Source organism: Crinia signifera, chromosome 6 (assembly GCF_055691185.1).
Source record: "Crinia signifera chromosome 6, ASM5569118v1, whole genome shotgun sequence".
NCBI lineage: Eukaryota > Metazoa > Chordata > Amphibia > Anura > Myobatrachidae > Crinia > Crinia signifera.
The window spans coordinates 201,082,823-201,109,427 of record NC_139222.1 but is presented as its reverse complement, the minus strand read 5'-3'; the positions used below and the strand labels follow the sequence as shown (position 1 = coordinate 201,109,427).

Genomic DNA, 26,605 nt, shown 5'->3' with positions numbered 1-26,605 from the left:
GTCTATTCTACTAGATTGGGGGGTCTCCCAACTGCCACCCCCCGCAGCGGGACAATGCCTGCCGCGGGTGGGACAGCGGGACAGGACCCGAAATCGGGACTGTCCCGCTGTAATCGTGACAGTTGGGAGGTATGAATTTACCCCACACATCGCAAAACATTTAGGATTACAGGGCATTTAGCCTTGTCAGAAATGTGCCTAACTATCCAGCTCTTTCACAAAACATACCTATTATTGAACAGAGCAGCAGTAACATGTCATACCAACAATGCAATTTACCTTTGTTGTTCTTGTTGAAAATGTGCCTGCCAATTCTGAGACTGTGGTAGGGAAAACCCAGTTGGGCTTTCCTGTACATAAGGTAATCTGCATTGAAATGATGTCACAATATTTTTCCCACTAGTTGAGAAACCCAGAGGAGATCCTATCTATATAAAATAAACCATCTGTTGTAAAGTATTAAGTCAGCTGTGGTCCAACTGTGTATCTTGTAGCTTTCCATGAAACAGTATAGGTATTAGGTCACAACATTTCTGTCCGATGGTGTACAATTGCTCATACATCAGTAACAACATTGCAGATTGGAGGTTCTTGCCACCAATGATCCTATTTCATGGAAAGAGAGATCTGAACAAGTTGCATCCGACTGGACAGGACAGGACAGATAAATGCAGATATGCATAATGTTGCTTGTGCGCCTGCGCTGTATTCACAATCTCACTGTTTGCTAATTGTATTCTTTTTATTGATTACTTCTAAGCCCTCATTTGATAATAGAAAATGTAATGGATTAATTTAAAACAATTTATTTTTTTATTATGTATAAATATTTACTAAGTACTGTAGGATAGCTTACAGGGGCAGTATCTGCATGTCCTATCCATTTACTCTCTATTCAAGATGGAATATGGTACAGTGGATATTTTGCAGTTACTGGTGCATTTCAGGCTGACAGTACTATCACAAACATCCAAGTGCCACCCCCAAACATGTGCTGCCACTAGTGCCTCACGTGCCTAGTGTGAAATTTGGCTCTGATTGTGCTAGATAAATGTTAACTATAACCTCATGGGAATCTCTCTTCCCATGCCCAGGGGCGAATTTAGGGGTCAGGCCGCCCCTAGGCACAACATTTTTGTGCCCCCCCCCCCCCCCCCCAATTTTAAGGTAATCATAAGTATATACATTGTTATTTATACATTTCATAAAAATTTAACTGTAGCCCATCTTAATATTTTTTTAAGCACTATGGACTGCTCACTGTACGGAGGACCCGGAGGGAGGCACTTATTAGTACAGTGATTAGCACAGTGTCTCCATCAGTCTCTCTCCGGCTCACACACTGTGACTGACTGAGCGCAGGGAGGATCTGCGCGCCGCTCAGCTCAGCTGCTGGATACACAGCAGCCAATAGACTGTGTGTGTGTGTAGAGTAGCCAATGGGCGGGAGCCAGCAGCAGTGAGCCTGAGCCATTTCCGGATGCGCAGGGGGACCGTCGGACCCAGTCACTAACTGGTGATGTAATGTGCATGTGGGTGGGCAGTGGCGGGTGACGAGCGGCGCTGCCGCTGACATGATAATTCATGTCTGGGGCGGCGGCTCTCGTCACTCACCGCTGCCCACCCGCTCTGCCATGCTGCTATTTAACAGAATGTCAGTCTGCCTGCCGCCCTTAATTGGTGCCGCCCTGAGGCCGGTGCCTCACGGGCCTAGGCACAAATCCGGCCCTGCCCATGAACAGAAAGAGGATTCTACTGATGCTGCAACACCCTCCTAGGGATGTGCTGGGCTGGGTAGAGAAGCTGCTGCCACTGCCAAGAGAGGGAGGGGGCTCAGGCCACCCCAACAAGCCAGGCCCTGTAATTTATACCCACCCCCTTCTCAGCAGACCTGTACAAAGCCCATATCCAGTCAGCTTCAGCTCAGATTGCATGATCTTCAAAGTCTCATTTAATAATTTTAATAGAACCTATTCCATGTTATACTTTTACAGGAAATCACCTGCAGAGTGATAAAATGTTCATAGCTAATATTGCCGCAGGTAAAACAATAGAAAAATGGTATATCCCCTGATTCTCACTATTAATTTAAGCCATGTGACCTTTGACACTATTGCATGGTACACCTATGGAGATCTTTCCACCTCTGCAACACACGTCTAGTTTCTGTAGGTGTCTCCCATGAGTGGAAGGTAAACAAACCATGATGGTTAATGTGCACTGAGGGACCATCCAGGAGATCCAACATAAAACATAAGCATTTTGCTGTGTGCCTTAAGTATGCTTAGCCAGGTGCCATGTGCCAGCTCTGTGTGTGCTTGAGAACCCCCGATATTTGTGTTGCCCTCAGTCATGTCTGAACATATCCTTTCTAATACATAATGTGAGCATCCACAACCAATTTTTAAAAATAGTTGCCATGGCTACAGTCATTGCAATGTAAATACTTTATTCTTCTGTAGATATTGGAAACCATTCATTGAACACGATTGTTCTATTCACAACTCAAAATATTTATACTCGGTTTAATAATGGTGTCTTCATGGTTTGTTTAAGAGAACAATTTAAAATTCTAAAATTTAAAAAATGCCCTATTATATAATTGTTCTTTAAGGTTTTTTAAGCTGAATGCTAGTTTTGTTCCATTGTACAAAAACAAAACAAAAAAAGAAATACTAATAATTGAAGGTGTTTATGAACCTATTTTACAAATTTTGTATTCACAGCAAACAGATGAAATTTGGCGTGAAATAAGGTGGATTATGGATGCTCTTCAGTATGCAAGATATAAGCAGCCTGTTTCTGGGTTACCAATAACCAAATTTGTAGACCTCTCAGAAGAACAAAATCAAACGAAAAATAATTCCACATCCTCTCACCTAGATTGTTTGCCATCCCCTTCACCGTCACCAGAAATGCATCGGAGAAAAGCTGCAAGTGGTAAGATGTCAGCAGTGGAGTATAACGTTAACCCAGGTGGAAATTATTTGATAATTTGTGGTGTTTCCAGTTCTGCTGAGAACAGAACACATTCAATTTGCATGTCCGAAATGTCTTCCATACATTCTGTATTCGGACGCAGCAGTAAGTATTAAATCAATGTGCCTTAGATTGCAGAGCTGTTTAGTGAGCATGGTCCTTAATCCTCCACTTTTCCCAGATACCACATTTTGTACAGTAATGCTCTAATGAAGAATAACAGTGGGTAAATTCAGTGTATACAGTAGACGTTACAGGCTTGGCCACTTCAAAGAAACACAATTTACCACTAAGTCACTTTAACCAGAAAACCACTTAATGAAAACCCTCCCAGCCAACCAACTACAGACAGGTGGGGGAATACGGGTGAGTGCAATCAACTCACTTTGGATGTCTGTGATTCGGTAGCTGGCATGTTAGCAGCTAGGATAATGCCCCGGGGATCTGCTTCACAGAAGAACTCCTAAGTGACTAATCTTCTAAATGCAAGATTTAGCAGTACAAATAGGACTTGGGTGATAGGTGTTTGCTTATTTGTTCTTCAGGAAAAGTTGGTGTTATTTGTACATGGTTTGTACAGTATACACCTCAAGTATTTTTTTTTTCTCTAATGTGCCTTGATGTGGTTTATACTGTATACAGTATGTGACTTATTTCAATAATCAATTGTTTCCTATTTTGTTCTCTTTTCCTTTATTTAGGTGTAAGGGTTTGTCTAATCTTTTGAGCTTTTACAATCCTGGAAATGTTAGGCAAGCACTGAAACATATATAATATATTATAGTACGCCCTGTAGGTTGTCAAGAGAGGGACAAGAGGGTTACTATCCTTTGTGAATTCATATATATCTTATCTTTAAAACTACAGCTCACAGGGAAATGCTTGTGGGAAAACAGGATTGCTAAAACTATTAAAATATACTTTATACCTTTTTTCCACTGCCACAAAAACCTAAATTCTAGCCAAGTCATGGAAAAATTACCTGGGTTCAGTGGCCCAGGAATTGCACTTGGGTAGTGAGCAGATTATTCCAGGTACACACTAGAGCTAGACAACATGAAAACGTTACAATGTCACTCACAATTTCCCTTGACCTCCCTGGAATTCCCAGACAAACAGTATAGTGCGTACACACTAAGCGATTTTACAAAAGATATAGTCAGTGACCATATTAAGTAGTATGCTACCGTTGATAATATCCTAAGATTGATGACCCACTAGTGATTTAGTGCATACACACTGAACGAGAATTTGTCATTACGAATGGTCGCTATTGGCTATACCATTTAAAATGTTGTCTAGTGTACACCCAGCTTTAGACCCCCGAAAAACGAAAGTCTAAATGATTGCTGACCCAGGTCCTGCTATAAGCATAGGGATTACCAACAGAGGGAAGATTACTGCAGAATAATGGCACTGACTGAGGAGTAACCTGGGTCGAAGGTAACGTGAAAATGGGGTCTGACCTGGGTCCATCCCAAGTTGAAACTGTGTGCGAAAACCCAGGTCGGACTCAGTATTTAGGTGGTGAAGTTGTGAAGCTCTGTAGTGTAACACTTGCTGGAGATAAGGCCACTTTCACAAGGAACATGCCTCACTTTCCTTAATGATACATGTAGTACTTGACTGGTTTTGGAGCGGATGTGTGGTTATTTTAAATGCATTTGAATTATACAGAGAATTAACAAGCTTATAATCAAGTCAACTAGTCGCAGAAATTCAGGGACATAATCATACTGTTTTGAGAGACCATGCACTATAAAATATTTATTCAAAATGCAAAACACCTTTTGCATTTTTGTGTTTAGAAAACAAAGTAATCTATACTGTGGCAATCAATAAATAGTTTGGTGTTCGAAAGCGCAAGACACAAAAAATGAATAAATGCAAGACTCAAAAGCAAAATAGTACTACTAGACTAACAGTCAACTAACAGTTAACAGACTAAAGTTGCGAATGGTAGATTCATGGGGGGTACCAAGGCTCCCCCTCTCATTTTGTTCAGGATACGCCCCTGCAAGTGACCTAGGCAATACATACAAATGCTCTTCAGAAGCTCATAACCAACATGAATAAACTATAGAACTATGGGGCAGATTTATTAAAACTGGTGAAGTGATAAAGTAACCTGTGATAATGCACCAGCCAATCGGCTCCTAAACATCTATTCACATGCTGGGATTGAGAAATAACAGGTACAGATGGGGGCGGGCTCATCTTTGCTGGCGAATCGTCAGAATGTCACCGCTGGCGATCCGCCAGCAGCCCGGCTCGCCATCTGACTGAGACGCGCGTGCGTCTCACGCGCATGCGCGTCTCAGTGTCTGTGCGCCCTGAAGCGGAGACGGACAGGGTTAGGGGGGTGCGGGGAGGTGGTGGGGACCCCGGGTGACCGCCGACAAGCCGGCGGGGACCCGGGGGAAGCCGTCGGAAGGGGACGCGCACGCATCTCGTGCACGCGCGTCCCCTTTCGCAAATACGGGTGGCGGGGGATGGCGGATGATGTCGCCATCGCCATCCCCTGCAAAGAAGAGCCCGGCTCCATCTGTAGGAGCTGACTGGCTTATGCATTATCACCTTACACTTTATCACTTCACCATACTTAATAATTCTGCCCCATATTTCTGACAATATTGGTTACATTTGTGAGTCTGTTTCTTCACCACAGACTAGATCCCCAGATACATGCATGTATAACTCATCCCCATAAGGAACTCATCCAAGGCACCGCCTGAGGGAGATCAGAGTTTGATGTCACCAAAGCTGTATTTCATGGGGAGTTTTGTTTAGCAGGGATTTGTTTAATGCGGGTTATCCAGGAGCAAATCCTTACTAGTTTTTGCTCATACTCAATTGAGAAGGTTTCCATCCTGCAATTACACACAATGGGGCTAATTCAGCATGGATCACTAAATCGAGAAGAAGCAGTTGCTGTGATCAAATAGTTACCCCCCAGAAAAAAAAGAAAAAAATGCTCATTGTAGATATTGCGAATGCATCGCAAAATGTGATCCATTCGCAAATACCAGAACATCGAAGAGTACTTTCCATCTGCGCCAGTCAAAGTCTTCCACAAGTCTGGTAACGCAGCCGGCTGGAAGTGGTCATTGATGAGGTCAAAGACCCACCCGAAAATGCCTTGGCATGCCTACAAAAATACCCACAAAATGCCATGTTTATTCCCTTTTAATTCTAGGTTCCTGTCAACAGTGGTGCCGAGATTAGCGGGGTGGGGTAGGTCCCAGGCATGTTGGATGGGCACAATGGGGGCCCACATGGCAGAGGGCTGGGCAGGGAGAGAGAGGACAGGCTGCTGCAGCCAGCCCATCACATGCTTATCAGTGCTGTGTGTTGAGCTGGAGAGAGAGGCAGCTGCAGCGGCAGCCTGTCCTCTCTCTAGCTTCACAGGTGTGTGAACACACCCGCACTCTGCTGCCTGCTGGCTGGATTAGAAACTCATTTTTAAATGAGCCTGACTATGTCTCCTCAATCAGTCATGACCCCTCCTGTTGGCCATGCCCCTTTATTTTACCAGTGTCCATCTAAACCGTCAGCGCCCCTGCCTGTCAATCAATTCAATTGCATTGAAGCTGAATGTATCCTCGAAATAATTAGCAGTTGTGCATGCACAATGCTGCACACACGCAGTCATTAGATAATCATCTGGTTTATGTTTTTTAACTTAGTGATCCATGCTGAATTAGCCCCAGTGTGTGCAGCTGCACATCACCAAACCTTTCATTCTTACCTATAAGTTACCTATACGTTTACTGCACTAAAGAGGAGGTTGATCATACAGTAGCTAACAAAATGGAAGAATAAAACCAACATAAAACTATTTTTTTATTAGCTCTTTAAATATTTGCTAGTTTATCTACATGTTAGTCTCTATTGCCTGACATAAATCCGAGCCAGCTCCAACAAATCTTACATGTTCGACAAGATGGAATTTTTTTTTAGTCAAGATATCTTTATTTCAAGTGCTAAATACAGCAAAGTGTAATATATAATTGTCGGCGTACATACTAATACAAATAATTATAGGCAGAAAGATGAACATAGCTAGCACCAGGAGAAGCACAAATACAACTTTAAGAGCTATGTATGTAAATGCTAGGAGCTTAGGAAATAAAATCCCAGAACTAATTTCAATAATGACAGGGGATGAACTGGATATTGTGGCTATAACAGAGACATGGTGCACTGAAAATCATGTCTGTTACATAGCTATACCAGGATATACATTATTTAAAAAAGACAGAATGAGAAGAATTGTAGGATGGGTAGCAATGTATGTGAAAAAAAGCATAAAGACTACCTTAATACAAAGTTTTGAAGAAAAAACAGAGGCCTTTTGGGTGACCATAGAAACAGGGGAGAAGGCGATTCTTCATACAGGGATGATCTACAGACCACCAGGCCAAGAAGAGGAATTCGACAAGAGCCTATGGCAGGACATCAATAAAATGGCATTAAAGGGAGTGGTCATAACCATGGGATAATTTAATCTACCTGATGTGAACTGGGAGGTGTCTGTTGCAAGTTCCACCAGAAGTAAAGACATTATGAATTCCTTGCAAGGAGCATCCCTCTAGCAATTGAGATGGAGCCAACTTATAAGGACGCAATATTAGACTTAATACTTACAAATAGTGACTGAATATCTGTCGTAAATGTGGGTGAAAACCTGGGATCCTGTGACCATCAAGAAGTATGGTTCAGAATAAAGCCAGGATTGATTTATCGCACACAAAAACAAAGGTGTTAGGTTTTAGGAAGGCTGATTTTTTAGAGATGGGAAACTCTGTAAGCGATTCTTTGGCAGACTGGAGGAACTTCAAAGGAGAAGTGGGAAAAATGAAAAGGTGCAAATCTAAAAGCAACAGAACTTTGTGTCAAAGGAGTTAGGAAAAACACAAGGAAAAGGAAGCCAGTGTGGTCTGCGAAAGAAGTAGCAAGCATTGTGAAAGCAAAAAAGTTGGCCTTTAGGAAATAAAAGCAGACTCAGAATAATGAAGACAAAGAGGTATATCTTGTTAGACAGAAGGAGGATAGGAAGGTAATCAGATGTGCAAAAGCACAGGCTGAGGAGAAAATGGCCCAGTCAGTGGGTAAAGTGGAGACATTTTTTTAGGTATATAATTGAAAGGAGAAAAACAAAAATTAGAATAATAAGACTAAAGACAGAGAGTGGAAGTCTTCTTGAGGGAGACAATGTAATAGCAGATCATATTAATAATTATTTCTGCTCAGTATTCACTGCTGAAAGAGAGATGGGAAGGGGCTACAGTTAAGTTGCAAGTATATTCAGAAAAATGAGGGAGAAACACATACATTTACAGAGTAGAAAGTCCTAACAGAACTCTCAATACTGAAAGTGGATAAATCAATGGGGCCAGATGGGATGCATCCAAGGATACCAAAATAGCTCAAAGGGGAGCTGGTAAAACCATTAATAGAATTATTCAACCAGTCACTAGCTACTGGAGTAATCCCAGAGGACTGGAATATAGCAAATGTAGTCCCACTGCTTAAAAGTGGAAGCAAAGAAGAAGTAAGCAACTACCGACCAGTGAGCCTTACATCAGTATTAAGGACAATTATGGAAAAACAGAGTTGTAGAATATCTCAAAACCAGCAACTTACAGGATCCTAAACAGCATGGGTTTACTGGGGGAGATCATGTCAAACAAATTGTATTGACTTTTTTGACTGGGTGACTAAAGTAATAGATCAAGAAGGAGCTGTAGATGTAGCTTATTAAGATTTTAGTAAGGCTTTTGATACTGTCCCACATTGCGGACTGTTAAATAAACTTGAAAGTTTAGGATTGTATTCTAAGATGGTTGAATGGATAAAATCTTGGTTGCAGTACAGAAAGCAGAGAGTTGTAGTAAACGGGGTACAGTCAAAGGAGGGAAAGGTTACCAGTGGAATACCCCAGGGATCTGTACTTGGACCAGTGCTTTTTAACATCTTTATTGAAGACATTGCAAATGGAATTGTGGATAAAATATACCTTTTTGTAGATGACACAAAGGTATATGCACCAGGTTAGACTCCCCAGGAGGGGTAAAATAAATGGTTGATCATCTAGGTAGATTAGAGGAGTGGTCAAAAGCATGGCAACTGCAGTTTAATGGCAAAACTGCAAAATCATGCACTTGGGTCTCAAAAATCCAAAGACTAAATATACAGTAGTATTAATGGCACTATAATGTAAACTTCAGAGGAGGAGAAAGATCTATGTGTCACTATTTCAGGTGACTTAAAGGCAGGTAGGCAATGTAACAAAGCAATGAAGAAGGCAAGTCAGATGCTTGGTTGCATAGGGAGAGGAATCAGCAGTAGAAAGAAAGAAGTAATAATGTCACTGTATAGGTCATTGGTACGACCTCATCTAGAGTACTGTGTTCAGTTCTGGAGGCCAAAAAAGGATAGAGACTGTACAAAGAAAGGCAACTAAAATGGTGCATGGCCTACATCATAAAACATACCCGGAAAAGACTAAAAGATCCTAATATGTATAGTTTAGAGTAGACAAGAGAAAGGGGGGGGGGGGGCATGATAGAAACTTTAAAATATATCAAGGGTTTTAACAAGGTACAGGAGGGAGGCATTATTCACACGAAGAGGAGCAACAGAACACAAGGTCATGCAGTGAAACTAGAGGGAGAAAGATTCAGGGGAAATTTGAGGAAAATGACTTCACAGAAAGGGTAGTGAATAAATGGAATAGCCTCCCATCAGAGGCAGTAGAGGCAAATACAGAAGAGCAATTTAAACATGCTTGGCATAGGCATATTGATATTCTTAGAAAGTAATAAGGATCAAATATGGTTTGAGGTAACATGTTTAAAAAAAGGGCAGACTAGATGGGCCAAGTGGTTCTTATCTGCTGTCAAATTCTATGTTACTGTACATAAAGTTGCTATCATTATGCAAAATACTAGCATATGGAAGAAATAACCATCAATGTAGTTTCTAAAATTCCCTATTTCTCCTTTTCTCTATAGTTGTTTTCTCTGTGCCCATAATACTTCTTTGTATAGGTTCTAGGTTGTGAGGGAGAGAACATTTGAATGATAACGGGTGTCACTTTTCCAATAGAAGTGGTACATGCAAAAATGAATCCTGAAACTCGATTTAACATGTTATTACAAGCTAGTGAGTGCAATAGATTTTCCCAGTGACACACTACACAGCAACAATATAATCATGATACTTAATCCTTTATACCTATAGCTGTCTGAAAGTCTCCACAGCCCATTAACTCATTTCAGCGTGGGTTTTCTCGACAGAAAAAAAAAATACTACAGCGTGAAGACAAATAGGAGTTTGCTTGCTGCTGAAAAGAGTTTCTGTTTTGCAGACAGATCCCCATTAAGCAGGAGCACACTTGGGCAAGGAAATAAAATCACTCTACAGACAGATGAAGATCTGGGGAAAAGGTTTAGTTAGTAAAAACTTCTGGCAGTCCCCCTTTATTTACACTCTGGCCACACTGGCAATAATATGACTCCTCTTTGTTGAAGGATATATACTGTATACATATCTATATTATATATCTATAGATAGATATATATATCTATACATATATATACACACACGCGCACACATATTAGCAGTCTTCTTGCATGTAAATTGCCAAAGGGAAATATGTATAAAGTCATAAATATATAAATATATATATATATATATATATATATATATATATATATATATATATATATATATATATATATATATAGTATACAGGTGGGGCACGGCACTCCGGACGACTTGAATAAGTTCACAAACACAGTGGTAGTTCACAACGTGGCAATGCCTTTTATTGTGGCATTTTCGTCAGGTACCAAAAAACACAAGCAAGATCTTACCTTAAAAAGGCACCCTGTGAGCGCGCCAGAGACCGGGGGCGGAGACGCTTCCCAGACTGGAGTCGCAGAAAGATGACCTCACACAGTGAGAGTCATCGTGCAAGCCCATCACCATAGTTACACATGTAAACACTGTAGAGCAGCAACAATAGCACAGTATCAGTAAAATTGTACTTGCAGCATCAACTTGATAATATGCAATACAGAATATCAATTTCAAATAATTAATGTATAATATATATGTCATGTCCAATCATAATCACAATATTTATAGAAATGAGCCTAAGCCTGCATGTTCATTTAACCCTCGTGGTGCTAGAGTTCCCAGGAGGTGAATCCACCGAGTTTCTAGCGGGATGAGTTTTTTAGATCTGTCACCCCTTCTAATCGATAGCGGTTGGTGATCGATCATACGGTATCGAATAGACGCCAATGAATGGGGATGCATACAAAAATGGCTCATCGACGGTCAGACAAGCCAGAGTCTTGGAGAGTGTAACTGCTCCATCTAGCCAGCCTGCGTGCTGCTCACTTCATGCTGATCATTTGCGGCGATCTAAGCCGCCAGTCTTTGGATTTTTATTTGGATTGATTGAACTTGCGCTCTTTCTCTGTATCCTTATATATATATATATATATATATATATATAATTCGAATCATATTGGAGCTGTGACACAGCTTAAAGGAGGCACCGGAGCATTACAATACCTTATCCAAAAGGAGTGCCGGGACTAAAGGACTTATATATATATATATATATATATATATATATATATATATATATATATATATAAAAGGGTGGCATTAGTGCACTATCCTTTATAAATCATTACTGTTGTAGTCACCCTGTTCTCACATATACAGAGATGTAGCTAGGTGACGAATGGTGTAATGGTTAGCATTACTGCCTCACAGCGCTGAGGTCATGAGTTAGATCCCCACCATGGCCCTAACTGTGCAGAGTTAGTATATTCTTCCCGTGCTTGCATGGGTTTACTCCGGGTACTCCGGTTTCCTCCCACAATCCCAAAATATACTGGTAGGTTAATTGGCTTCCAACAAAAATGTTTTTACCCTTTTGTGTGTGCATGTACATGTGGTAGGGAATATAGATTGTAAGCTCCGCTAGGGCAGGGACTGATGTGAATGTTCAAATATTCTCTGTAAAGCGCTGCAGAATATGTGTGCGCTATATAAGAAACTGTTAATAAATAAATAATAATAAATAATGTAGCTAGGTGACATGGTGCTTGGAGCAAGGGTATGATTTGGCACCCCCACCCCCAAACCCCTTAGCAATTTTTCCTTCTTATAGTAATGCCCCTTACACATTATGCAACACACCACATTATGCCATGCACAATAATGCCACAATTACATAATATGCCAGAGAAAACGTAATGCCCATTGCCCATTATGCCACACAAACCGTAATGCCCATTACACATTATGCCAAACAAACGGTAATGCCCATTACACATTATGCCACGCACCATAATTCTTATTACATATTATGCAGCTGACACCATTGTATATCCCACACATAAAAATACCCTTTAAAACTGATGCTCCACAGTAAGACTTCTATGCCATACATTAATTACAGATTTTTGTCACCTACATGCTGATTGCAAGGGGTTACAGTACATGCTCCCTGCCTGAATTTCTTGCTCATGCCAGGGGTTTCATGTTCGTAGCCAGTTGGGTTACATGCTCTTTGTCTGGGGGGAGGACATGCTTGTTCCCAGGGGGGATACATGCTCATTGCCATGGGGTAAGTTACATGCTTGTTGTAAGGGGAAGTTACATGCTCATTGCCAGGGGAAGTTACGTACTCATTGCTAGGGGGGGTTACATGCTTATTGCCAGTGGGGAGCTATATGCTTGTTGCAGGTAAATTTGTAAAACATACAACTTATACAGCATTAAGCCATTAAGATAGATTTTGACTTTCACTAATACTTGCTAAAACCCCATATACAAATGTCCTCAAATCATCTAAAATTATTATGAAACTGCCACACACCACATAAATGTATCATATCTGGGAAAATGTACCTCCATGTATCTGTAGCCTCTAGTACTGTATAAATACAAAGAGCCAGAAGCACCAAGCTTCGAAAAGTGATAGACAGTGATAAACTACCAGCCAATCAGCTCCTAACTGTCATACTACAGGATGTGTTTCAAAAATGACAGGAGCTAGATGGAGAGTAGTTTATCACTTCTCACTTTATCACTTGAAGGATGGTGCAAAAAGTCACACCCAGCAATTGTCTATATAGGTTAATATATGTATTCGGACGAGCGAGTCATAGTCACAGGCACACTTTCCATGTTAGCTATGCTTTGCAGCAAAGCTGAGATGACTACATCTGTATATCCCCTTTCCCAAATACAGCAAAACATTACAAAGGTGTATATAGTAACTGCACACCTAAAGGTCACATTGTATGAATCTAGGTATACAGTAGTTGCAGTGGCGTAAATTCGTCCCAGTTGCCTGGAGGCAAGATAAATATTGGTGTGTGTCTCCACATACATACACACACCGGTTTTATAAATATATGTATGCATGTATGTATGTATGTACTGTATGTATGTTTAGTATGTATGTTATGGATATTATGTTTATAATAAAGGGAGTGTGATGTCTATGGTGCTGCTAGGAGGGGAAGTCAGCCAAGAAAGTTATGTCATGGGCTTTCAATTAACTGATTCAAACTTGCAGGGGAGGAGTGGTGCCCCCTTGGGAGCAGGAGCCTGACGGTAGATGACTCCATTGCCTCCCAGAGTTAAGCCTCTGTAAAGTTGTTTGTATTATACTCATATAAATTAAGTACAGTGTGGCCACTTTGTAACTTTTCCTTTTACAAGGCAAGTCTCGATTACTGGTTTATCAACACAGAAGTGGTTACCTCATGTGTTTTTGTAGGCAGTCTCCCCCTGCCCTCTGCACAGCAAAGGTGCACAAAAAAATGCAATGGTATAAGAGAGAAGAATGAGCTTGTGACAGTATATCACTTCAGAGGCAATAGAACACCGCCCAACTCAGCCATTCTCCTATATGACCACGCCCCCTATGCAACATGGTTATGATCAGTGGCCTGCAGCCCAGTCCATAATTCAAATAGGGGAGTCACACCAACTGCCAATGAGTACATGCTACTACAGTCAGTTTTCATTTCTATCATTCCAGCTGCATTTGAAAAATCCTGTGCCCAGCAATCAGATAATATACATAACGTTATAGAAACTTCTATAGTATGCTTGCTAAATATTAATATTTTACAATATTAAAATGGATGTGAAATAATAAACAGTAAACTCCATTTAGATAAATATGGTAATCAAAGTGACACCATAACATAAATGACATGTTTGACGGCGAATGTGTGCTATTTTCGTGTTGGAAGGTGATTTTTTAGGGTCAAAAAGCGAATCACCCTATTTAACGTGCACTTTTCGCCATTGGCGAACAGTGAATGATGGACAATTCGTCGTCTGTTAGTCGCCGCGCCTTGTCAATAGGGTTTTCCATTGAGAATCGCCATGTATCGCCGTGATTCGCCATGAGTGTATTGAATGGGCTCCCTGCGGCGTTAAGGGGTTAAGAATCGCCGTCAGGGGCAGCCAGCCCCTGCGGCATTGAATACTGAAACTATACACATGCACACATATTTGTATATAAATATTAACTGTATATGTGCCATTTCCTTTTGTATTAATTACTTGAATAATTGTACCATGTTCTTATAAAAGTACAATGTTAAGCGTGTATATGTATTGAATGCTACGCATATATATTGAGATGTGTATAGATTGATATACACACATGTAGAATAGATACAGTATATATAAATATACTTTTGGGTTGTTTGCAAGGTTTCATTAAAGCCATATCCTGGAGTACTGTAATGGGCCCTACACACCTAGCGATGTGTGCAGGGCTACCTAGCTATGCTAGATCGGGCTGTGCTGCGCCGCTATCGCATAGCACACAGAGCTGACAGCCCACACACAGAGCGAGCTGTCAGCTCTGTGTGCTAAGCGAGCAGACAGCGCCAGTGTTCTCCGGTGGGAGAACCCTGCCGATGCCGAGATTGATGGACACTGTTCATCAATCTCGGCCAGCGATAAAGACGCGCGGGGACGCGCATTGCTGCCGATATAGCCCCCACACACACACCGATGTGAGGGCATTTTCTAAGCGACTTTGCCAAACGAAGCAAAATCGCTTAGAAAATGCCTTAATATCGGCATGTGTGTAGGCCGTATAAGCTAGGCTTCAGATCTCTATTTGGATCTGAAAACTACTTAACCTTTTTCAAAGAATTACTCAGAAATTTATTTTTTATTTTTGTTACAACTCTTTTATTTGATTATTTATGGATATTAGAGTTTATGTGAAAATATTTCACTAGGAGGCACGTTTGTTTAGATACAGAAGATAGATATGTGTATATACATATTGCAAATAATTGCTTGATACGATATAAATATATAATGCAACCTGTTTGTCGGGCATTCCTTGCGAGTTTGATCTAATTCCGGTGACCGTGCCCTGACCGATAGTATATTGCACAATAGTGGTATCTTTGGCTTTGCTCTAAGCCTAAGAAATACATTGATGTTCTCCTACCAACAATGGAATGCCATGCATCTTTGTACAATTTACTATTTACGAACGTGCTGAACGGAGTGACAAACTAATCACCACTTTTCTTATACTGTATACACACACACAAGTATGTTGATAGATATAATATTATCTATAAACACACACCTCTCTCTCTCTCTCTTGCTCTGTGTGTGTGTATATATATATATATATATATATATATATATATATATATATATATATATATATATATATAATCCCAGAGAAGATGGCGGCACTCAGAGGCTGTAGAAAGATTTTCTTTTTAAATATACATAACAAAGGTGCAACAAGTAACCAACGTTTCGGGGACAAGCCCCGTTTTGGAGGTGCAGAAGTAAAAAAAGCAAGGATAGAGTGCCGTCCTCCCCCATATATATATATATATATATATATATATATAAATATATATATATATATATATATATATATGTATACCTGTATTATATGTTTGAGTATGCATACCCACACACTGTTAAACACTGGAGACACAGATGTAATTTGAAAGATTTATGCTCCTGCTGCTCTAAGTCATGGATCCTGTAAAACTGAGCTGCTTGGTTTTGTGACTATGCAGGAGGGCCCTGTAGTCGCTTAAGTCCTGTGCGATCAGTGCACATAGAGACATCATTCAGCCACACACTAAAAATACAGTGATGCCTTGGGGATGCAGTCTAGGTAGAACAGTGAGCTCCTTCAGGTTTGGTAATGTCCTCCTTGCGACTGCTTCAGGGTTTATTGGACTCCTAGTTACTCAATCCCATCATTGTGGAATTCTAGCAGGATACAGCATATACATATATTTGTGTGTAAGACCTTTTTTTTTTACTAGATGCCTGCCTGAAATCTCTGCGTATTTGTGGTTAAGATGCTTTTGCTGGTGGCGTGAGTCATCATTCTAGTTATAAATAGTCGCAAAGGCGTATTTTCCACAGTTTTCAAATGATTCAGCTTTCAAAACTATAGGGTCAAAACATAGCCACTAATAAGAAAATTAAGCAGATTAACTCTTTCACAAAAAAAGCGGAGTTTACACCACAAATATGGTCACATATTTTGTCTGTTATTTCAAAATGCTATAAAAGGGAAGAAAACATACTATAGGCCAAATGTAATAGGGTGTCAGAATCACAAAGTGAGCGATTTTGGGAGAGTTTCCCCATGTTTTTTAAAGCGGCAATAAGTTAGATTGCAAAATCAACCTGGACTTTCAGTGTAAATGATTGCCACTTTCAGAAAGTGGGAAAACTCTCCCAAAATCTCTCACTTTCTGATTCTCACACCCCATTTGGCTCAGTATGTGTAAACTATGCTTAATATTACCACCAGTTATCCAGACAAAATAAGGACAAAATAATCCCAAACATTAGACCAGCAAACTATTTGAACAAACTTCATTCAATCTGTCCACACTCCGGCAAATGCCACGCCCTCTTCCTGGCAAATATCCACTGTATTCCACCAAAGATCTGCAATCTGTTACAGTGTGTGGTGCTGAAATCAGGTCAGCTGGAAGTTTAAGCTTGATTTAGGTCTTTTTTTTTTTTGGGTCATCATCAAAATGATCAGATTCCCCAAAGTATACTCCCCTGCATTAGAGCCATGGCATAGCTGCAATATGTGCAGGGAGTGCATCTGCTATGGTGCCTACAGCTTAAAGGGGCCCACCTTACCTGTCAAACTTGTATGTAATATATACAATTTTCAAAATTAGGTGGTACAGGTTGAGTATCCCCTATCCGAAATGCTCGGAACCACGAGCATTCCGAATAGGGGAATTTTTCGGTTTTTGGAATAATTTTTTATGCCATACTTACCTGTCCCCTGATAGTGTCCGGTGGTCCCTCGGCGTCCATGCAGTCCCCGGGCGTCCACAGCAGGCCTCCGGCATCTTCTCTGGGTCTCCAGCAGTCCCAGGAATGTCAACGGCGCGCGCGCACACTCGCGCAATGCATTCCTAGGACCGCTGGAGACCATGGAGAAGATGCCGGAGGCCTGCTGTGGATGCCCTGGGACTTGGTAAGTATGAAAAGAGGGTTAGGGGGGGGGGGAATAAATTTGAATGATTCCAAAAACCACGGTTTTTGGAATAATTTGGATAATGGATGCACGGATACAGGATACTCAACCTGTACTTAGGGACCATTTAAACATTGACTTTGGGTCCTGCAATATATGTAGGTATGCTCCTGGACCTGCAGTTGTAATATAGGCCCTTATTCTGATCGGTGCGGCCCGATCAGAAATATGCGGTGATGTCCGTCTTTGCGAATCCCCGCCTTCCATACGGATCGCCACCTCCGTCCGTATGCGGATATGTGGCGGTCCGCATGAATGTGGACGGGGATACGCCTCCTCCATGGTGGGAGCAGCCCCTGCATTCGATGGTCGCCGAACATCGAATGCAGGGCCGCACGCTCCACCAGGTCCCGCAACACAAGACCACACGGACACTTGTCCGTGTGAAATCTTGTATGGGGGCGGGCAGCTGACATCCGGCGATGTCAGATGCCCGCCCCGTACCCACGCGTCACGGCCTCATTACCATGCATACGCCCCGCGTTTGCATGGGAACGCCCATGAAACGCGGGGCGTATGCATAGGGTAATGAGGATAAGTAGCCCCTCACGCCCCTCTACGCCCCCTGTGCGGCGTATGAAGAATCCATGCGGCGAAATCGCCTGCACATGCGCAGAGTGACCTCTGCACATGCGCAGACGATAAACATCGGCGGCCCGTACGCAAGCGGGAATATCCGCACCGATCAGAATAAGGGCCCTAGTGTAAGATTAATTGGAGGGGATTATAATGGTACATTACATGAACTGTGACACTGTAATGTGGCACAATATCAAGTGGAGGCAACATAGTATGGCATTATGATAATGATTAACTTGATGCATTTATACCTCTAGCATTCCGAATCATATCTAGTTTCTTGAAATAGATTTTTATTGAAATGATGGCGTAATTGGTAAAGCCTGATGCATGATGCTGGTGTTTTTTTTTCACGATTTTTAATTTTCTACCTTTTAAACATCATAATAATTTACTGTAAGTCCTTTCTGTGTTTCATTTTCTAGCATGTCAGTTTTTTATTTGAGAAGAACCATCCCTCCATGTACATTGTAGCTAAGGATTAGGGATGCAGAGATTAACTATGAATAAGCATAATCACAAATCATGTCATGTGATTAAGTCGTAGTAAGGAGGGGGTGGGGGTGGGGGGGGGCAGGGAAACCAGTGCACAATTACGGGTGATTTTATTTAAATTTATGAGACAGTATTTTCTATTCACTATTAAAAAATTGTAGGTAATGTATGTCCTTAAAGCAGATATCACATAGTGGTGGTGCACCCTAGAGGGTCAAAATGAGTGTAGTTAGGTAGGAAGAAAAGGTTCTCTCTTTTTTGTTGGGGAACTCTTGTTGAAAAAAAGTTGAAAAAACGGAAATTGATTTCCAATATACACGAATGTGTCCAAAGTAACAATCTGTGTTTTAGGGGCAGATTTATTAAGCTTGGAGAAGAGATAAACTGGAGATTAAGCAGAGAAAAGGTAAAAGGAGATAAAGCACAGCCAATCAGCTGTGTTTGAAAAAGACAGTTGGGAGCTGATTGGCTGGTGCTTTATCTCCTTTTACCTTTTCTCCGCTTTATCTCCAGTTTATCTCTTCTCCAAGCTTAATAAATCTGCCCCTTAATGTCTATTACTGGGCAATAGAATGTCAGAGATAGATCCCAGAGTAAATTATATGTGTAATAAATTCTAACTTTTATTAAGGTCAGTAAAATAAGACACACACGTATATCATTGATCATTGATTAACAAAAAAGAGAGATCCTTGTCTTCCTACCTAACTACATGTGATTAAGTCATCACACAAGGCTTAAATCATTAATAATAGAAAACACTGTAGCATAACATTTTGATGGGTATGGGTATTCATTGCACCTCCCTGATACACATTATGATATCTGATAATATCTGATGGAGTCTATCTGAAGAAACATGTTGGGCCTTCCCAGACTTTATATTTTGTACTACAATTTAACTGACTTTCAGTTGACTTTAAAAATGTCACCTTTTATTGATTGTTTGTCTAGATATCTCCGATTTTAGTGTAATTCATCTATTCTGTGCAAATGTTGCACTTTTACATACTTTTATATGCTTTATCTGTTTAAATAAATTCATTGTATACAGTTTTTATCTTATATGTCAGTCATAAATTTTATAGAACCTAAGACACCTAAGGTCGCTCTTTTCCCCTATCCTTTGTTTTATAGATAGACAGACAGATGATATTCTATAGTGAAGGGATGGTGGATGCATAAGATCAGCAAATATACAGTATAAAGCAGGGGTGGCCAAACCGGTCCTCGAGATCTACCAACGGTCCACGTTTTCTCGGTTACCTAGCTGGTGCACCGTTGTCATTACTAACTGTCACATTTTAAAACATGCTGCATTCATTCCTACTATAGATCCACAGGTTGCCTGGAAAACCTGCACCGTTGGTAGATCTTGAGGAGAGGTTTGGCCACCCCTGGTATAAAGGAAGGTGATGATACATAGCACCTATATTATCATATATTAAAATCTGAAATGTATCAGTTCACTCCTCAGAGTTACTGGGTACTTGTGACAGAAAATGTTTCTGGGAATCTTTTATTTGTGACACCTGCTTTGTGAATCAAATGGGGGAATTTAATTGGGCTTGAGGTTAAGCAAGGTAAAAACCCACAGGTATGTGCACTCCCAATACCTGAGGTATCCAGTAACAAAAAAATGGTTGCGTAGTGAATACACTATGTAATTTGAATTTAATAATAAAAAAAATAATTACCTCTCCGGTGGTGTCCCAGTCACAGCATCCAGGGAGGGGAGTACACTCACACAGGGATGGAGTGGGGGCTACACACACTGGGGGTCACATGTTCTGTGAACAGACAACGTGGTATCTGTTTTTATATGCCCGCCCCCATGCATGAGGTGTGCAGCCAGGAGAGCAGTGTTAATTTTGACCCCAGGCACGGGGTTAGCAGCCAGGAAGATGATGGTACACAATTTCCATATCATAGCTACATAGTGTAGAAAAATGTGTCAGGTATTAGTGCTCTACACCCACCTACCAAGAACCCTGGATTGAAGTCCGGACCAACCCCTAGGACTCCTGCTGTCTGCACCAACTTCCAGGCATTACGGACATTGTGTACCACTAAATACAACCCCCCATTGTATTTAGTGGTACACAATGTACCTTAAGGTATAGAATTAGAATCTATACCTTAAGGTATAGTATGAAATACATTTTTCTCTGTGTGTGTGTGCGCAAGCAAAATCAGACGCCACTCAGGAATTCCCAGCAAAATGTAATACTGCTGACACAGCTTGTTAGATCAACATTCCATAGAGGGGGTTCCTGGGTCCTGTTTAATCTTGCACATTACATTCATATAGGAAAGGTGCATGTATGTACAGTGCATCTGGAAAGTGCATCAATTTTTACCCATTTTGTTATGGTAAAGCCTTAAAGGAAATGTTCAGTTTCTTGGCAATTTCTCGCATAGAATAGCCTTCATTTCTAAGAACAAGAATAGACTGTCGAGTTTCACATGAATGTTCTCTTTTTCTGGCCATTTTGAGAGTATAATCGAACACACAAATGTGATGCTCCTGATACACAACTAGTTTAAAGGAAGGCCAGTTTTATAGCTTCTCTAACAAGCAAACCCGTTTTCAGCTGTGCTAACATAATTGATTTTCAAGGGATTTGTAATCATCCATTAGTCTTCTAGCGCGATTAGCAAACACAATTTACCATTAAAACACTGGAGTTATGGTTGCTGGAAATGGGCCTCTATACACCTACAGTATGTTGATATTCCTTTAAAAACAGATGTTTGCAGCTAGTATAGTCATTTACCACATTAACAATGTATATTCTATGTATTTCTGACTCATTTAATGTTATCCTCATTGAAAAAAACGGTACTGCTTTCCTAGCACGGCGCCCATCTCATTGATTGTATGCCTTAAGTGCTTAAGGCATACAATCAACGTGATGCACCCGATTTTTTTATCTCATGGATCTTATGCATACATAAGATGCAGAAGATGCATGAGATGCATGAGATGCATGAGATAAAAAAATTGTGAGCCCCCAATAACCATTGTTAACGCCACCAGCACTATCAACGCCAACCCGAAGCGTGGCGAGCGCAGCGAGCCTGCGAGGGGCGGCGGTACGCGTCCTCCGACCTTTTCATACCCCCACTATCCACGTCGGCGTGGAGTTGATTTTATATAGTGTGGCGAGCACAGCGAGCCACTGAGCCCGAAGAGTGGCGAGCGTAGCGAGCCCCGGGAGGGGACGCGGACTACTTTACATGTATTCCGCATCCCCTCGCAGGGCTCGCTTCGGGCTCGGTGGCTCGCTGCGTTCGCCACACTATATAAAATCAACTCCACGCCGACTTGGATAGTGGGGGTATGAAAAGGTCGGAGGATGCGTACCGCCGCCCCTCGCGGGCTCGCTGCGCTCGCCACGCTTCGGGTTGGCGTCAATAGTGTCGTGGCGGTAACAATGGGGGATGGGGGCATTTCACCCATGAGGGGGGGTTAGCAAATAAAATTGGGGTTTTGTGGGCTTTTTACATTGATTCCAATGTAAAAATCTCGTCAATCGCGTCGATTGCATCATCTCATGCATCTTATGCCGCACAAACACATAAGATGCATGAGATGCTTGCAATGTAAAAATCTCGTCCATCGCGTCGATTGCATCATCTCATGCATCTTATGCCGCACAAACACATAAGATGCATGAGATGCTTGAGATATCAGCCCCACACATACAATCTAGATCGTGGGCGCCGTGCTAGGAAAGCAGTACCAGAAAAACTGTGCTTTTGTTAGAAATGTCCTTTTTTTTTCAAAGTGGCCCCAAACTTTTCAACGGTAGTGTATTTGGTGTAACAACATGTTGTATCCAAGTGGTTGGTCAGAAAATGTAATAACCACAAGTACCAAATGTTCAGCGACCAGACTTATCTGATCATGAATGTACTAGAATAGCTAAATAGAATCCAATGGTTCAGTCAAATAAGAAAATATGCAGCCAAAACCTATTTGTCATATTGTCTACATAATAAGATTTATTTCTTATTACACTGTGGTCTAAAGTTCACTTTTATTGTGGCTTTTGTGTCATTGGTTGAAACAAACAAAATTCATCATTGTCTTTGTATATTTTTTGTAAACCAGGGATGGCACATAAAACATATTGCTCAGGATCATTTTCTTTCCTTTAAATATTTTTCCAGTCTCTTGGTTATAGTGTCCTCATGTGCCCTTCTGTCCTATTATAAATTCTGTCTTTAAGCCTTAGGGTCAAGCCACATGGACATTTTAGGACACCGTGGTTTTCTGACCAGGAAACCGTGGCATTTTGAAGCAACAAAAGGCTCCTAAAATGTACACCTATGAATGGATAGTACAGTTTATAATGTCACTTCAGAGCAATATAGTTCTCAATATACTCTACAGAGCTTTGTCGGCATGGTCTGGTGTCATAGGGAAACAGTGTTTCTCACTCAATTTATTGTTACGCTTTGGGGACATTTTATTAGTTCCGGTTGCAATGTTTTTCTACCGAGGTTCTAAAACTGCCCGTGTGACTTAAAGGAACAGCAGGGTCAGACTGGGGCATAAAGGGCCCACAAAGACAATGCAATGATAGGGTACCTATTAAGTGATGTGGCACAAAATGGAAGAGCTGTGGCTAGCCAATTATGGAGTGTTGCAATGTTACCAATAATAAAAAGCATCTTTCATACAAAATGCAAGGAGTGTTACAGTGACCACCATATAATGTATGGAACGCTGCAGTGACCACCCTGATATGCAGGGAACATTGCAATGACCACTATATAGTGCTGGGAGCATTGCAGAGAGCTCTGTAATAATCCACCATATAATGCAGGGAGCCACACAGTTACTGCCATATGCAGGGAGCATTGCAGTGACCGCCATATAATGCACAGGGCATCACAGTGACCACCATATAATGCAGGAGATGTTGCAATGACCACCCTAAACAGAGAGCATCACAGTGATCATCAACTGTCATATTTACATAGAGTCACAGTGACCGTTATATAATAAAAGAGGCATCGCAATGACCAGATTTTTTATAATGCAGAGAGCATCCCAGTGACCACCATCTAATTCAAAGTACCGAACAGCAGAGACTGCAATACACTGTAATACAAAGACATTAATATGACCTCCAAATAATAAAGAGAGCATTGCAGTGACACTTACAATATAATACAGAGGACATCCCAGTGACTGCAATATAAAAATAGAGGTAATCACAGTGACTGTCACATGTTGTAAAACAGAGACCATCAGTGGTTGCCATATAACACATAACAAAATGTTACCATACCGCACTCCGTTCAGAGCCAGTATTACCCAGGGCCGGAATGGCCATCTGGCACTTCTGGCGAATGTCAGAGGGGCCGATGGCCAGGTGGGCCAATTTCTTAGAGGCTTTGCCTCCCGATCGGCGCACAGAGAGAGCCGCTGGACTCTCAGCGGGTCTGGCGGCTCTCTCCGAGCGCCGATGAGTTCCAGGAGAGAGGAGGGTATCACACGCAACTTTTCCAGTCTCTCCTGCAAGTCGGGAGAGGCAGCACATGATCACCCGTGCGACAAAGGTCGCGCGTGTGCACAAATGCCAGGCCCGATTTGGTGGCCCAGTCCATCGCTGGTATTATCTCCCCCCCCCCACACACACACACACACAAAAGCATTACCACTATATAAAGATACAACTTTTCATACCTGGAGAGTGATAAACAACCAACCAATCAGCTTCTACCTGACATTTTTCAAACACAGTCTGTGACATGGCAGGTAGGAGCTGATTGGCTGGTTGTTTATCACTCTCCATTTTATCACTTTTGAAGCTTAGTGCATCTGGCCCTATATGTGCAAGAGCAGAGCTTATTACCATGTACATTTACTTAAATAGAAGGAACTGATCTAGTTAATAAAACACATATCAAAGCATAAGAAATGTGCGCTGGATCAAATACAAATACAGTGCTGCTTAATAATTGCTTTGTCTTCACTTTCCTGTGAGACAGGTGCAAGAGCACGGTATTAAAAAAGTTTAAAAACCAAAACTGAATAGTGTTAGTAAAAGTGACACATGTAAGACAGAAACACCTGTCCTAAACGTGGATGTAGAGAACGTTACTCTTACTGATGTAGGTAATATGCATGGCTGTAGCAGCATTCAGCAAAAATAATTAAAATCGTGTATTGTATTTGATATTGCCCTACAATGACAGTAAAAACGGACCCTATAATAATGTTATCTGTGAAGCAAAATGTATGATTTTAAAGACATTGGTGAATCAACAATTTTCATTAAAAGTTGACCATGTGCTTTCCCTGTCAGACAAGGTAATACAAGATTGGTTTAGAACAGTGGTGTCAAACTCATGGCTCTCCAGCTGTTGTGGAACTACATGTCCCAGCATGTCCTGCAACAGTTTTAGCAATCCATTATAAAAAATCTCTGGCAGGGCATGCTGGGATGTGTAGTTCCACCACAGCTGGTGGGCCCTGAGTTTGACACCACTGGTTTACAACATATAACAAAGGTGTTTTTTCATAGCGGGAAATATAATAGGGTGAGAGAATCAGAAAGTGAGAGATTTGGTAAGAAATCTACAGGGGTTTTTTTAAGCGGCAATCATTTACACTGCAAAACCAGTTTGATTTCACAGTGTAAATGATTTCCGCTTAAAAAAACTGTAGATTTGCCAAATTTCTTACTTTCTGATTCTCTCACCCTATTACATTTCTCCCGTAGTCTTTTTAAAAGAATCTTAGTTACCTTTCTTGGGTCAGAAGAATTAAATTGTATATGTTCCTGGCCCTTACATACTAATAGACACAAGGCTCCAAGCACCTTCTCTATTTAAAGTCAGTGGCATAATCCTGAATACCGTTCTCTCTTCATCATAACCCTGGCATGAAAAGATTAGCTTCATCAAACAAAGCTGAATCCTTCACAGACATAACTAAGACTAGACAGGAGACAGAAGGTAGGAAACTATAATATACTGGCTATGTGCAAATAACACCAATGTGGCAGATTGTCCGTGACATAAACACCCTTATAAAAAAAACAGAGTATCACAGTCTCCTCCAGTACCGAAGGGGTGGAAATCTCTTTCCAAAGGCAGCGAGAGAGGACAAAACAAGGGAGCTATGCCTGATTACTGAGTTACAGATTTGTGGTATAGGCAATTAAATGTAAGTTTAAAAAGAACGTTTCCCCAGGGTTGGTGTTGCTGAGTGCTACTGATGTAACCAATACTGCCCTCACTGTTGTAGAGATACTACAGGGAGGCTCGCAAAGTACAAACACAGGAAGTAAATGAGGCCAAAAAAATAAATAAGGGCTCTTCCTGATTTAGGATGTCTTAATAGGAACGTTCTGAATGGATCACTTAGCAGGAGGCTCCAATTTTAAACACGCTATATAGGAATGTATGTTTTAAGCTAAGGCAATGCTAGGCCGCCAGAATCGTTCTTGGATTTGTTGTTGTTATTCATTCTAAAGTATTTCATTTTATTGATCAATTTGTCACAAATATTGAGGATGTTTGTGTAATACACAGTATCAATTTCTAAGGGGTCTATGGCCGTGATTTAAAGGGAGACTATTTAGGTCAGATTTTGTGACTAATAGAAGCTTTCGGCTCCAAATAAGAGCTGCCCAGTTTTGCTCATGTTAAAAATACAACTTGACCGTTGTAATGGTAGCCGGTTATGAAAGTCTGAAACAAAACCGCTCTATAAAGTTGGACGCTCTATAAAGCTGTTTGTTTGGATGAATTGTATTCGGCAATATTCAAAATCAATTCCACGCACACAATTATAGCACATTTGCAACATGTAAACATTTTTTGAATTATGTGTAACCTTAAAAATGCGAAAAATACTTTGATGTGTCAAAAACACACAATCAGCTTCTGCTGATTAAAACTATGTGCAGC

The 26,605-nt window shown here is 41.1% G+C and overlaps 1 protein-coding gene across 4 annotated transcripts in view; it reads left to right on the top strand.

The window, feature by feature from the left end:
* The window catches only part of ANKFN1 (ankyrin repeat and fibronectin type III domain containing 1), a 402,168-nt gene that overhangs the window by 359,821 nt on the left and 15,742 nt on the right, over positions 1-26,605 (top strand). For all 4 annotated transcript variants that reach the window (XM_083148639.1, XM_083148638.1, XM_083148637.1 and 1 more), the window contains exon 18: positions 2,727-2,940. In XM_083148639.1, coding sequence (XP_083004765.1) covers positions 2,727-2,940 — 214 coding nt within the window. The remainder of the gene's footprint in view (positions 1-2,726; positions 2,941-26,605) is intronic.